General features: G+C 42.2%; 1 protein-coding gene and 1 long non-coding RNA gene across 4 annotated transcripts in view; both read right to left on the bottom strand.

Moving 5' to 3' along the window:
• LOC136647856 (uncharacterized) overlaps window positions 1-9,057 on the bottom strand; it is a 221,715-nt gene extending 212,658 nt beyond the window's left edge. For both annotated transcript variants that reach the window (XR_010794306.1, XR_010794305.1), the window contains exon 1: window positions 8,793-9,057. This is a non-coding gene — a long non-coding RNA (uncharacterized lncRNA). The remainder of the gene's footprint in view (window positions 1-8,792) is intronic.
• Window positions 9,058-11,389: 2,332 nt separating this feature from the next.
• The window catches only part of TTLL7 (tubulin tyrosine ligase like 7), a 78,950-nt gene continuing 74,962 nt past the window's right edge, over window positions 11,390-15,377 (bottom strand). Inside the window, exons 21-22 of one of the 2 annotated variants that reach the window (XM_066623679.1) lie at window positions 12,765-12,838; window positions 12,108-12,183 (exon numbers count right to left, since the gene is read on the bottom strand). In XM_066623679.1, the coding sequence (XP_066479776.1) occupies window positions 12,775-12,838 (64 nt within the window). In that variant the 3' untranslated portion in view covers window positions 12,108-12,183; window positions 12,765-12,774. Of the gene's footprint in view, window positions 12,184-12,764; window positions 12,839-15,377 lie in introns of both variants that reach the window. The other variant, XM_066623678.1, reaches the window with a different exon arrangement.

The raw sequence follows: 15,377 nt of genomic DNA, 5'->3' as shown, positions 1-15,377 counted from the left end.
ACGAGCAGGGGATGCCTGTAGTATCTTGGTTTTAAAATATGTTGTTACCATTCATAAGAGCCCTGGCCAATTGCCTGTCTATTCCAGAATCCAGTTTCACACAGTGGTCAAATGGATGTTTCTAGAAAGCCCATACAAGCAGAGTACGAAGGCAGTAGTCTTTTTCTGCTCTTACACTCCCATCAACTGATTCAGGTGTGCAAGCTTCGTGATTCCAGGTGCCAGTCACATAAGAAAGCAAGGGAAAGGCTTTTGGACAACTACTTTTGTTTGACAATTAGGCAGGCGTTCTTGGGCCGTAACCCTGAAGGGGAGAGGGGATGGGCATATGCCCTCTCTTTGTCTTTTGTCAGCGCTCAGATGGGATCACTATTACTCCTTTCAGAGCTTGGCTTCACTACCAAAGCCAGCAGAAGCAATATTAGCATTTTCACTGCTACCAGAGTGCATGTGAAATGCATTTTCTTTCCGCCTTTGACCCTTTTAAAGCCATCTTAGCCTAATGTTACCAACTGTGCGGCTGTAGCATTATTACAACTCAGCGAAGCCTGACTAAACTTGATTCAAGGCATATGTTTCTCAGGCATCCATCATGACAGCTTTCATCGCAACCTGCTAGCTTCAGACTGAAGCCTTAAACCCATTCACACCTCCTGCTGAAATTGGGTCCTTTCAGCAGCTCAGCTACCTATAGCTTTCACAGGCTCGCAAAAGCTGTTCAGAGAGTGACATCAGATGGTGACAGCTTAACAGGAGATAGTGTTACTTTGGGGTTTAAGAGGTAGACAGACATTGATCCCACAAAACTGCACTTAGGTGAGAGACACCTTTGAGGGAGACAATGGTTCCCAAAATTGTGGCCACCAAAGATTTGTCTACAAAGGTACTAGGTGCTCTTGAACGTGTGTTCTCAGAGTCTGAATTTATTTTCCAATCACTCAAACAAAAAAGATGTTTGCTGTGATTCTGTCCAATTTAGCAGAGTAGTCGGCTTTCAGGACCAAATCACTGGGACAAAGATTAGAAAGGTGTTCTGATACATTTGAAGGGTGAAAAATACATTGGTCTGCTAACAGGGAGATTATCGGTCAAGGAATCAATGTGGGTTATCATTCATTGAGGCTTTTAGACCTGCAAAATTGTGAGGGGTTAAACATTGACAAGTCATTGCCCATATCCTTTCATTGATTTTCTTTGTAATTTAGGTTTTTATTTTTACACTGGTTGCTATAATGTGCATGTGCCAATTGTCCCAGTAGCCATGGGAACGAGATCCTCCCTTCTCCCCTTATTTTTCAGATTGAGACATCTGAGACTGCATTCAGCACATGTGTGGGCTGTGCTTGGAGTTTTCTACCCTCAGCACAGCTGTGCTTGCTGGGTTGAGAGCAGGCAAAGCTGAAAATAATTCTGCTTGGTTGCAGAAAGGACTCAACAAGATAGTGGTTGGGGAAGGCCAACTATATCAGTGCCCCCCTCCCCATTCCTTTTAGGGTCAGGCTAACTCCAGCCTGCAAAACTCAAGTTTCCAAGCTCATTGATAAGATTTTGGGAGTAAAACTAAATCACACTGTTGAGGCATTGCAAAAAGATGACTTTGCACTTTTAAATATGCCATATTTATGCAATTTCATTGAAATGGAAATAGAGTTCAGCAGAGGGTGTCTTTATTAAGCCACTAAAGTGGTACACTAGTACTCTTTATCTAAAAACTAAAAATGGCCAATTACAAGTGGGTTAAATGTTCTTGTACAACATACGAGATTCTTGTATTCTCGTATTCTTGTTTTTCTCCAGTTGTAGGAGGCTGAAGTTCCCAGTCAATAAAATTAAAGCTTGGAAGGTGACATTAAAGCAGTTTCCACCAAAAACAACAACTTTGCACCTCATTCTCCATCCCTCCACAACAGCTTCCATGGATATTCAATGAAAAATGTGATGCCATCACTCTGAGTTTCCCCACCCCTTAAACTTCAGCTAGTGAAGCTGAGCAGGTGTAAAGAAACAGCAATTATATCATGCACTGAGTATCCCTAGAAACTACAGGAGAGAAAGAAAAAGGGGACTTTGGGTTCCTGTTTTGGGCAGTGACTCTATAATGTCATAATGACTAGCACCAGCCTCAGTCCTGCTATACATATTTCTTATGTTTGTGTATGTTGAATAGTCTTGTGAATGACTTTACATTCATCTAGCTTGTGACACAGCCACTCAGATCTTTTGAAAGTGGGTTGACCCCAATATTCACTGTAATCTGAACAGGCCTGGAACTTTTCACAAGATTAAGATTAACCTTTCACAAGATTAAGATGGGCAGGAGATCTGCTCTAGAGGGTTGAGCCTCCATTTGCCTGAAGATAACATCCAAAGGTCGCCAGTTTGAGGCCACCGGCACCGTGCGACCTTGAAGCAGCTGACAAGCTGAGCCGAGCTATTTCATCTGCTCTGAGCATGGGAGGATGGAGGCCAGAATGTGTGACCAGATCAAGAAAGAAACATCTGAATGTTGTGGTTTCTTGAAAGATAGAAACCTTCTTTCAAATTGTAAAAATCCCTACAGGGATTTAAAAATTGTCTGCCTATGTAAACCACCTTGAATAAAGTCTAAGGAGAAATCTGAGGACCAAGAAAGGTGGTATAGAAATACCTGTATTATTATTATTAAGATATGTGCCAGACCACCAATACAGTCTGCTTGGTGCATGCACACACACGAACATCTGGGGCACCATGAAACAATTATGGTGACACTAAGGGTGCTGCACATTAAGAGCGTTTGGGAACCTTCTACTCTAGTCCCTGGGATAGAAAAAGCAGACCCTTAAGGTTGATTCCTAAATACATTTTCTAGGGAGTAAGCCCCATTGAACACAGTGGGACTTACTTCTGATTAACCATGCATAGGATTGCACTTTTAATCAGCTATCAAGCTTTGTTGTCTGTAGTTAATTCACTAGCAAAGAAGGGATGGCTATTGTATTGCCTACTACTATTTTATGTGCCAAATTGAAACTTAAGCATATTCTTAAATAATAGAAGCACTGATAACATGCCTTGGCTAAATTGATACTACTGGTTGTTGACCTTATGCAGAATACAGTGTGGAAAATAATATGGAATTGGAATTTGGAAACTGGCTACAATGTCGCCAATGCATCAAAATTCATGCGACTTCTTTGACTTTAATTGCATTTTGAACTATCCCCATAATACAGTTTCAGAGTCTCACAGAAGAGGAGCATTGCCATGAAATATATCACAGCTGCCTGAATGTTTAATGGGAAGGTGAGCATTTACACCACTGAGAACACCACAAGGGTGTGTACAACAGAAGGTGGCTGTGATGTTTTTTTTTCTGTAACTGAATTTAGTACTTCATGCATATCTGAATAATTGAAATAGTCTTGCTCTCTATAAATCTGTCATATGCAAGAGCCTGTCTGAGGCTGTGTTAATTACATATAAGGCTGACATTTCAAGCACACTCTCAATAACAACATTTGCATTCCAATACCAAGAAGGAAGCCCAAGGGGATAGGAAACAAATTGGCATAAACAGTACCCTCCACCCCACAAAAAGACTAGTTCTTTTGCAGACTGTAATAGTTAGAATGTTACTCACTGGTTTGCCTGAGGGGGCCTTCCAATGTTTGCTTGCCAAGAAGAAAATTAAATCCAATTAGCCCCCATTACCATGTTACCTCAGCAGTGTGTGGGAGCTGTCAAAGCTTTTCTCCTTCTCTCACCACTCCAATATGTTGGAAGTCCCACGTCATGTAGGAGTGGCCCCTGCTCTCAGGAGGGGTGCCACTGATGTGAAAAGTAGATTTTATGAGGGTTCCTCCCACATGATCTTAAATTTCTGACACTACAGTGTGGGGGGGGGGGGGATAGGAGATAGTACTGAATGTGAGAGAAAGCTGGGACTATTTGCATAAAAACAGTACTTTCTCCGGAAAAGTGGCAAGAAACATCGGGGTCTGCATTTAAGGCACACTTTTTTCCCTTCAGAAAAGTTCTTTGCTCTTTTTGAGTGAGAAGTAATTTCAAAATTACAGGACAACATCAGCTATTCCTTTTTATGGCTTTGCACATCTAGAGGAATTTACAGTCGGATCTGGTCATCTGCGGGGGTTCTGTTCCCAGAACCCCTGTGGATGAAGAAAACAGTGCATAATCAAATATGGCCCGCAGGGAACCTCCGAACGTGACCCATGGTGTCCCTCTGGTTGCATCTAGAGGTGTTCTAAGAAAGGAAGAGGATACATGTGGCTTCCCCACGTCCCAAAAAGCCTGTGGGAGGTGTCTAAGATGCACCTCTTTTTTCGAAAAACTAAAGGTTCATCTTAGAGGCTTCTGGCAGTCTCTCAGAGGCGCAAGGAGCCTCTACATTCTCCAACAGCCTGCTCAAGGCCTCTAAGATGCACTTCTGGGTTTTCGGAAAAAATGGAAGTACATCTTACATGCCTCCAAAAGGCATTCTGAGATGTGGGGAGGCCGCCCCCAACATCCCTGCACCTCAGAACAGGAGGGTACAGGTCAGCCCTCAATACAGGTCAGGGGACTTGCACTGACTCGAATCTGAAGATGTAAAATCCAGATGACAACAGAGTCAACTGAGCGAGCGCTGCCCAAGATAAACCTGTTCTTGCCATTTCTTTATTTCATAATGGATAAACTAGTTGTCAGCTTTCATCCTCTCATTAAAGAACTGTTCTTTGCCTAAATCCTTCCCCAGTCCCTTTTTAGTTTATTTTCCCACGTAAACCACCAGTCAAACACTGTTCTCTCATCCTTTTTTCTCCCTCTGCCATAGGGGGCGCCAACTGGAAACAGTTTTTGTGGGGCCCGAGGTTCACAGCCAAGATTTGTTGTTATAGACTTTATGTCTCTATGTTAAAATGCAAAGCAATCAAAATGTGCGCCTAAAAAGCATATGTGAATGAATAGATCAAATGGCTCTAAGTACATTTTAATACAAAATTGTATACAACTAAACAAAATGTGTAGATTACCTTTGAAAAGTAAATTGTTACAAAATCACTTGTTTTAGTAATTGTGAAATGATTTAGTAAATATATTAATTTTATTTTTACCAGAGTGCGGGGGCTACATTGGTACAGGGTCCAACTGGGAACAACTGGTCTCATTGGCTTAAAACTGGTCTTGCTACCAGGTATGCTTTTTAAAGAGGTAAAGTTCAGCAAAAGGACTAGGAGTCCATGGAAGTGTGGAGAACTGAAAAGTAAGTTCTCTCCAAACCACCTGCATTTTGTATTCTTTCTTAGGCAGCACTGAGAAAGGCTTCTGGTTTTGTCCATGCACTCACAAAGACAGATTGCAAAACTCCATATCCAGCCAAGGGGAATTCTCACATCTTCAGTACAAACTACTTTCTTCTGCAACTCGGAATTGTGTCCTCAAGGGCTCAAATAGCCATTCATGAGGTCAGTGCACAGAGGCTCTCTTTGGAGCTGTCAGGAGTATTCCAGGTTCCAAAGCACCAATACTAAGTCTCTTTTGCTCTATCAAATGTGCTTTTAGTAAGTCCAGGTTCCACTGGCTATGAGGCTACAGATGCATAGCTTGTATGGCCAAGGCAATAAGGCCAGGACAGTACAAGTAAGACCAATCCAGAGACAGCCAAAAATATTTAGAAAATTAGGTTTACACAGTTACACACTGGCCTGGGGCTACAGAGGCACAAAGCGCAGATCAGTAACTACCAAGTATCTATAATTGGAGCGTGAATAATAGTGTATTGAGGGAAGTAGACTGTATTGTGTGCCTCTCAAGTACTTGCAGCAAATGAAACACATTTCTGGATGGTTTCTCAAAACAGAGTTGCTGGAACATGACTTCCTATTGGCCTAAAAGCCTCCCCCCCCCCCAACACACACACAAAGGCAAAAAGCATTCATGAGTCTCCCAATCCAATTTTGCTTCCACAGAGGTGGCAAAAATACCCTATTAAAGTCCGTGAGCTCTTCTACATTTTGTCATTCTGAGCACTTCACTTTTACACCAATGAAAATTAACCATGTGGCTCTTTTTCCCTTTTATAAGAACACGTTTGGCTTGTAGTGAAATTCCACCTCTCTACAGAGGGCTAGGACAAGAAATAGATCAGCTGGGCCCAGAACAAGCTCACAAGTGAGTTTCAAGCTCTTTTAGAGGCTTTGAGAGTTTCAAGCTCTTTCTAAAGGCACAAGTAATACTTGAATCATTGGTTCTCGTTGCAATTTGCACTACAGTATATCTTTTGTACTTTGTTGACTTTTTCAATACTGGCATGAGTTCTGTTCCCATAAAACAAAGACATGCTTGTCAAAAACAAAGTTGTGAAGTGGCAAGTCAAGCGGGAATAGTATCTTACCAAAAGGACAAATGCCAATAGTTTTCTTGACAAGTGACAAATTGGTACAGCTTATAAAAGTTAGAAAATACTTGAGGTGACAGATCAGTCCAACAGTACTAAATACTCTTCTACCCCACCCTGTCCCAGAACATTGCAGAAACAAAATGATTGTCTAGCATCTCAATTAGGTGATGGAAAGCTACTGAAAAAGTCGGTTTTGAACTGAGGTATACAAAGATATATTTTGAACTGTTCAATCAAACATTAAGAGCCAAACTAGATGTTCTGTGGGAGATGCAAGTTTGAAATGGATCTCCTAGTGTAATTTTCTTTTGAAAGTAGCTACAGAGGGTCCCTAGTTTGGTTTGGAGCCACAGTGAGGGAGACCAGGTCAGGTCAAACCCACCTCCTGTACCAGAGCTCCAATTTGTTTCCCCAGAGCTTTTCACTGTGGAGGTGAAAACACAGAGGAAACACACACACACCCCACACAGACACACACACACACACAGTGCTTATATTATCTTTCACTTCTGTGGACATTAGGATCAGGGTCAAGGTACAGGGTTGAGGCCCTTCTACCCTGCCATATCCATGACTGGGGCCCAGCCCTCCTCCCCAGGGGCAGGGCTTCCTCCTAGGTGTTGAGGGCTCTCTAAAAATTACTGCGCCGAGGAAGACGACGTCGAGTTCGGAAGAGAAGCTGAGATAGGCGGTTTAATGTGAATAAGGATTTTACATTCATCAGGGGGCCTTGTTACATCACAGGGACTCACCCTGCTCAGTCTTTAGGTTGTATAATGCTGATGTCGCAGCAGAGGGGTGATGTCTTGCCCTGGAATTGCATTCATGCTGTCCCACAGCTGAGAGGCCTCAATGGTTGGCCTGGTACTGATGGCAGCCTCTTGGCCCAACTGGGGGGCTCCCTGACCAAGGAGGCCAGGAGATCCAACAAATTGATGAGGGTCCTGCACCCTCCAAGAGTGCCAGAAATCTTCCCCTCCTGGAGCTAGGGGCTAGGCACCCTGGTAGAGGCTTCTCTGACCCCTTCAGAGCTGGGTAAGGGCAGCAGGTCAGGCACCTGCTTTTGACTTCCGATACCTGCTTTCAAGCTTTCGATTCCCTAAACAGGGTCCCAAGGGAAAGTGACCTGTTCTTATGCCTGCCAGGCTTCTTATGAACCCAGCAGCTGGCCCAGCCAGCCCCACCCTTTCCAGCCATGTGACTAGCCTGAGATCTCAGGAGATCTCAGGCCCTACTCCCTGGGAGACCTCCTGCATGGGGGCCAGATCCAGGTCATCCTTGCTCTACTCCCCTACTCCTGAGGTGCCTCTTACTCCCGAGAAGGCCCTCATCGCTGGGACCGGGGCCAGGCAACATACCCCCAATCCAAATCAGAAGGGCACAACTCCTTTTACAAGTGTACTTTCCGGAAGTATTCTAATCACAGTATTCTAATATAATATTATTTGCGAGCCAGCATGGTATAGTAGTTCGTGAGGTGGACTTAGACCTGGAAGATCCAGGTTCAAATCCCCCCTCAGCCATAAAGCTTCCTGGGTGACCTTGGGCCAGTCACTTTCTCTCAGCCTCACCTACCTCACAGGGTTGTTGTGAGGACAAAAGGAGGGGAGCAGCTGTGTACACCGCCCTGAGCTCTTTAAAGGAAGGGATGTATAAAAATGTGAAAAATAAATATTAGTATTGTTAGTATGTAATATTAGTATATTAATAGAATCTAATCACATATCTCCCACGTAACATCTAATTTGGCCCCAACATACCAATTGAGGACCAATAACCAGATTTCTCATGTATCTTCATCACACATTAAACTGTAGCATTGAGCAATTATATGCACATAACTGGTAGGTGAGGCAACATAGGACAGGCCAAGTCCAGACTTTGCATCCCTAAAATCACAACTGAAATTCCAAAAGAGTATTCCTAATCTGAAAAAAAAAGTTGTCAAGCATTCCACATTACCAGATTGACAAAAAACCCTGTTCCTTTTCCATCCAGTTTTCATGAAAACCGGAATTGCCTACTAAAAAGGCTCCAGCACGCAGTCTGAGACATGGGGCCACGTGCAACCTCCCCACAACTCAGAAGCCCCCCTGGATGCAACCTCTGGTCACATTCAGGAGGTCCTCTGTGGGTCTTCAGTGCTATGGTGAGGGGTCCAATGAGAGTTATGGAAGGGAAAATATTTTCCCTTACTCTTCCACAAGCCTCTCAATGCCCTATCGCTCTCCTTAGGTCCTTGCCAAGCTCTATCGCTGGTTTGAGGAAAGGGGATGTGTTGGGAGGCTCTGGAGGGGATAGCATTCTGGCACATGTAGCTTGTGCACATTTAACACACCCCTCCCCCTCCCCCATCCATCCACCAAAGCTCGGTGCCCACAGAACACCCCTCCCCTGCCATCGTTTTTACCTTGGAGGAGTCCAGACAATCCATTAGCAAGTGCCAGGAACACCTGGCATGTTCTGCTGCTAGCTCCTGGGTGTCACTGTTGTAGTTATGACAGCAGAAGGAACTTCCACTGTCCTACTGAGCCCCATAGGATTGGGCTGTAAGAGCTCCTTCCAGTGAACATTTTGTAGCAAAGCAGAGGAAACTTTTAAAAGACTACCTCTCTCTTCCAGGAGTTTCTCTCCTTGCATCTGTACTAGCTCCTTCCTTTGCTAACTACTGAGTATGTATATTTTGTATTGTAGTTCTTTACTGTGGTGGTGGTGGGGGGAACAGGAAGGTACTCTGAATGCTTATCTAGCACATTCAGCCTAATAATAGAACTGCCAGAAGCTTTTCCATGGAGGAAAGTGTCATCTACTTTGTTCAGACTACAAAAGGAAATTCTGATCTGCTTTGACTTCGGCAGGATTCTAGCATCTACAAATGTAACCACAGAAGCCATTAGGTTAAAATGGTATTGGGGGTAGGAAAGAATCACTTGCCATCACAAATCAAGGTTCATAACAGTTGCATGGCCTGCCACTGAGTGAGATGGGGCAAATGCCCTAGGCACAGGCCGCTAAGACCCGCAGAAGCCTCTCTAAAGCTACCAACAGGGGCGGAAACTGTGCTTCCGGTTTGCCAGAAGCACAGTTTATAGCACTGGAGAACCTCATAGAGGTTTCTCCGGTGAGAGCAGAAGTCGCATGAGGCTCCGTTAGCCTCTGGTGAGCAGGGGGGCAGATTTCTGCACGGTGGGGTGGCGATAGCCCATGGACGGGGCACTATTGTGGAGCTTTGCCCCGGGCACAGGGCTGCAAAAGTCTGCGGCTGGTTCACAGCATGGTTGTAAACTGTTTTATTGCTGGTACTGCTAATCTAGGTGTTCTGCCTTATAGAGCATTCTTGTCAACAGTCCATGATATGCTCCAGAATAAAGGGGTCCAAGGTAGTTCATGCACTTCTGAAGGCCATTTTACAATGGCAGAACTGTGTTCTGATGTTAAATTTGGCATAGCTATAGTTTGGATTGGACTGTAAGTAACATTCCTGTTTTAGCAATTTGTGCTGAGGTGCTTTGGACAACCATATCAATGAAAAGCAAGATATCAAATTCTGAAATACATAATATCAAAGTCTTATAGCACCTTAAAGACAAATTAATTTGTTTCATCTTTTGTGAAACTTTTCTTGAGCTCTTCCTCCCATTCCTGCTGCCTAATATGAAGTTTCTGACTCTTGCGTGATGCTGTTTCCCAGTATGAGCTACAAGCAGATTCACATGGGGCTTCTTTACCCATGCTAAAGAAGGGTCTCTGCTTTTTCCCTCCCTCTGCTAGCAAACGGGTGTTCCTGAAAACATTTAACTATCTTGCAAACCACTATTTGGGAATTATTGTATTCAGTCATCAAGTGCCACACAAGTGGGTCTTCTTTTAAAAGGCAGAAGGAATGTGTATAGCAGTTTTGTTGACTCCATAATAAAGTAGATCTAAAGCACACACTCCTAAGTAGAGGAATGTCACAAAGAAAGCAAACACACACACAGCCTGCTATAGTGCTTACTGAATCGCCTGCTGTGTATATGGCTGCTGTCAGATTTGAGTCTCTACACATCCAGTTTGTGTCTCTGACCTCTGACACAATCTCTGACACAAAGACTCTGCAGGATTGCCACTTACATTGCCACTGTGCATGTGAGACAACTCACCATGGGGGTACCATTTTCAGTGGTGTCAGACAGCAGAACACATGACCCAGTTCTCATCTATATTATAAACTATGCTTTTATTAAAGACTAGAACTAACATTTGGCTATGTTGCCAGAAGCAATATGTTTAAAAGTTTTAACAGCCAACAAAACATCTGTGGCAGTTCTATCTCCAGTCATCTCTCCATGTCCTGACCTACACCTTGTAGCTATGTCACATTCTTACCTATTTCCTGGTCTGGAAAACCAATTCTTCTTAATTGGTTTTCCTGCCCATGCACCCCCTCCCCCCAAATCAACTATATGATTACATTTCCAAATCCATTCTTCATGGTTTCTGTAAAAAATATTACTTGTCAGAGGATTCCCTTTGCAACACAATAAAAGTTCAATTCAATGCACAAATATACTACAATATGAGATTTGAACAGGCTGCTGGCATCATAGTAATTCTGCAAGAAGTCTGGTTTGTCAATTAGTTAGCTGAAAAATATACATAACTCCTACCAGTAGTAGACCTGCCCTCAAGGCACCCCAGGACAAAGATCCACAATGTCGTGCCCCCTTACAAAGCCACCCCATACACACACTTACCTGCAGCTCAAGGCAGCCTCATGTGGCTCCAGGACTGACTAGGGAAGCCATCTGAGGCTTCCCCATGGTCTTAAACTGCACTTCCAGTACAGTTTCAGACTGCATCGGGAGCCTCAGAAGATTTCCCACACAGTCCTAGAGACACGTATCATGGCATATGCCCCATTTGCTTAATGATAGGTCTGCTGCTAATTCCTACAAAGTTGCAAATATTTACTTGGTCTCAAAAGAAACTGAAAGGCTCAAGACACAAGAAGAACAGAGGAAAAACTGATATGAACCATTGCTTATTTTTATTACAAGGCTGCAGCTAGAAACTTATATCAGAATTGATGGTTTTAAATAATTTACCCAGTGGATTGTCTTCACTTAAACGAATATCAGAGCATGCCCTTACTGAAAAATAAAAATTAACAATTCTCATAATTTTCTTAATGGTAGAAAGATGCCAGAAGGTACATTAGATTTCGACTTTTCCAGGTTTCTCTTTAGATGTGCTATCGAAATGATCATATTTAGAAGTTAAAGTACTGTGTTTTTTTTCCAGTTCACATCATCTATCCTGATGACACATTGGTATCTATGAGAGGACAAACAGTAGGCTTTACATAAATATTTCAAGTCCAAAGGTATTGTGCCTATAAAATAAATTAACATTGTCAGGATTCCCAAGATCAATTCCATTTTAGTTACGTTGCAGCAAAAATAACATTTTTAGTAGGAAGGAATTACTTAGAAACCTAGCAAGATTTGGACATTCACATATCTCTGTAAACATTTTAATAAGGTTTATTACATTTCCAGAAAGGTTAAGTGTTTACAGCAGGTTTTTGAGCTACATTTTATATACTGTAATAAAGATATAACAGTGCCTATGTTCAGTTCCATCACATATTTGAAATTGAGAAGGAAAAATAAAACAAATTGCCCATTTTATATAACATTCCCTTTTGTTTCATGAGTGGTCGAATCTAGGTGTAAATAGAGCGAGTCATTCCAGACGAGCTACATCCAAAACCGGTGGAAGGTTTCATGATGAATTGCAAAGGTCCTGGCAGTGAATACCTAAAAATGATTTAGAAAGGGGGAAAAAACCCAAGAGTTTAAACAAATATCTTCATTCCAGTAAAATAATATAACAAACATTTGTATGTTAGTATTTGTGGACAAAAGTACAATCCAGTGTTGGGGGGCAGGGGGTAGGCGGACTGCCATGCTGGCAGACTACCTACATGCAACATCTAGATCAAAACATAAAAATGAAGCACAAGTACAATAATTTTTTTATATGCTGGTCCTAATTGAAGTATCTTGATTGATAGGATGATTTTAAATCCAGGGAAAATTAGATGTGCTCAAGGGCAGTATGCTGCAGCTTCAAAACACATGTAGATGAGAAAAAAAATCATCAATGTGTGATTGTCAAACAGGTGGGGACACGTTTGACTGCATACAAACATACATTTTTGGAGAAGCTGGTCTCTAGTGTGACCTTGACTGTGCTCTCTACAATAAACACATCTGCTCCTCTCTGCAAAGTCGCATTCCATCCATACCCAACAGTTTGAATACTGGAGTGGCATCCAGAGAGTTATCTTTTACAATGGAATATCAATAAGAAGTATGTCTGATTGTTCTTGCCCTACCTTTCTGTCTTCAGGTAGGCAGTTCTTGCTTTTGAGTTCTCTTAAGATATGCACAAATCCGGCAATAATTTGCACTGGGGATGCAATGTTTAATTCATTAATCAGTTAGATTAATCTATTAAAAAATTAATCTAAACTGACTAAAAAGATGCCCCTGATTAATTAGGCAGCACGTATTTTCTAAAATAACTTTAAAAAATACAAATATATATTTATTTTATATAGAGAGAAAAATATTGCAGATAGCATGTGCCGTCTTAGAAAAGGAGGAATACCTCATCTCTCACACATGAAGAATACTTTTTCTAAGATGGCTCCTACTGTAACATAAATTTTTAATCTACAACCAAAGGACTTGCCAGTGGCGGACCTCCCATTATGTTTGATGGGGCAAATGCTCATGTGCGAGCCTCTAGGACCCTGCAGAAGCCTCTTTGAGACTCCCAATGGGGTCTGAAACTGGGTTGGTTTTCTGGAAGCAGTTTATAGGGTTGGGGAAGCATCAGGAAGCTTCCCCGACACAGCCTTGGGTCGCACGAGGCTCCGTAAGCATCAGGTGAGTGGGAGGGATTTCTGTGGGGGGAAGCTGTGATAGTCCGTGGGGGGGCACCATCACGGACCTTTGCCCCAGGACACAGGGCTGGGGAGGTTCGCCACTGTTCCTTGCTTCAGAGCCAGTTTTAACATATCTAAAGTTTAAACAATTTAACCTTGCTTAAATGATCAACCTACTATGAGTCATACAGTTACTTCTGAATAGACATGGAAAGGATTGCACTGTAAGACCCATAATGTTCAATTGCTTATACCCAGGGTAGTGTGTATAGGATTGCAGCCTAAGGTATCTTTAATAGGGTTGCCAACCCTAATTTGTACACATATTCATATGCTGTTATTCTTTCTTACTAACAGTTTCCAATTAAATACAAAAAAAGCACATTTTTAAAAAAACCAAACAACAAACAAATCTTGCTTGGCACAGTCCACCAAAAGAAGGAGGTATCGCCTCCATTTTGCTCCAGCAGTGCAGAATGGCTCCAAAGGGAAGAGAGCCATTGTACACTTCAGGGTTCATACACCTTGCTGAGAGATTTATATGCACGGTGAGGTGCTGTGCAAAACTTAGTGCTTTGCACCACCTCTAGCTACGCTACTGCATACGTAGATACTTCATTCTTTTAAATTATCCACCTGCAGCTGCAACCCTATACACATTTTCCTGGGAATAAGCTCCTCTGAACACAGTGGGACTTACTTCTGAATAGACATGCATAGAATTGCTCCAGGAACAAATGACTGTCTGCACACAGCCTAAGATCTAGAAACAACATTAACAAAATGTGGGCAGACTACATTGGGCTGTTATTTAATGAAGTTGTGACATAACCACCACCTCATTATCATGATTTTAGCAAACTGCTAATTCACCATTCATCAATGACTCCTTGATTTATTTGCTTAAATGCGAGCAATAAGCAGAACTTGAATAAAATTCTACAAACAATAATTTATCATGAATCGTCTAATAATCACCCTTTAATCTATTTCCCATTACTGATGTACCATAATTGCTCCCAGTTATTAGATAAATGCTCTAAAAGTACATAAAAACAACACCTTTGCTAAATGGAAGCTGCGTAACAAGTAATGCATAATGCTAGAATTGATTACAACTACCACACATAATAGAGCACAGTGTTTAGAAAGTGTTACATCACTGTATAGAGCTCAATTGAATAATGAAGACTGAACACACTCTAGAACTGCAGTGATGATTAATCCTACAAAACTGCTAGGCAATGCCACAAGAGCATGAAGTCAGGCAGTTGCTACATGACATAAGTTTCTTATGAATTTACTGCAAAGAAAGGCATAAGAACATAAGAAGAGCCTCCCTGGATCAGGCCAAAGGCCCATCTAGTTCAGCTTCCTGTATCTCACCGTGGCCCACCAGAAGCCTCAGGGTGCACACAAGACAACAAGAGGCCCACATCCTGATGCCCTCCCTTGCATCTGGCATTCTAGACCTGCTCTAGTGGAACGTAGGGCACATTTTCAAATCCAATGAAATGTGTAAAATAGCAGGGTCAGTGCCGAAAAATCATTCAAAGAACATTAAATATTACCATAGTCCATGGAAGGACCCCATCACTTCTAACACTGCTGGGTTAAAGAATGAATTTTGCAATATTCCAAAAAGAAAAGAAGCTCTTTGTAAAAATGGATTTGTTTTAAGAAATCCTGCTTTGCAATAAATGAAGAAGCCATTTTGAGGGAAATTCACCAGGCAGTTATTTTCATGGTTTTTGCAAAATAATCAGGTAAACAAGTAAGGTATATCTGTTTGGTCTGATCACATGCATTTCCACAAAAATAATTCTCTTTAATATTAAATGATGAAAAGAAGAACCATCTTCCATCACTCCTGATCAAAATTAGGTTCTCACTCTGTTGTGACAGCACCTTTCTAAAGTGTTAAGGAAAACATTTTAATATCGCTCAGAAGTTAAATACCATGGCCACATCTCCCCGCAATCTCCATCTGAATTGAGGCAATTGTCATGTCATAGGACAAGCTTCTTTATCTCCTCCATGAAGAACATTCCTGCCAGG

The sequence above is a fragment of the Tiliqua scincoides genome, chromosome 4 (assembly GCF_035046505.1).
Source record: "Tiliqua scincoides isolate rTilSci1 chromosome 4, rTilSci1.hap2, whole genome shotgun sequence".
In the NCBI taxonomy this organism is placed as follows: Eukaryota; Metazoa; Chordata; class Lepidosauria; order Squamata; family Scincidae; genus Tiliqua; species Tiliqua scincoides.
This window is presented reverse-complemented; position numbering and strand designations above follow the sequence as displayed.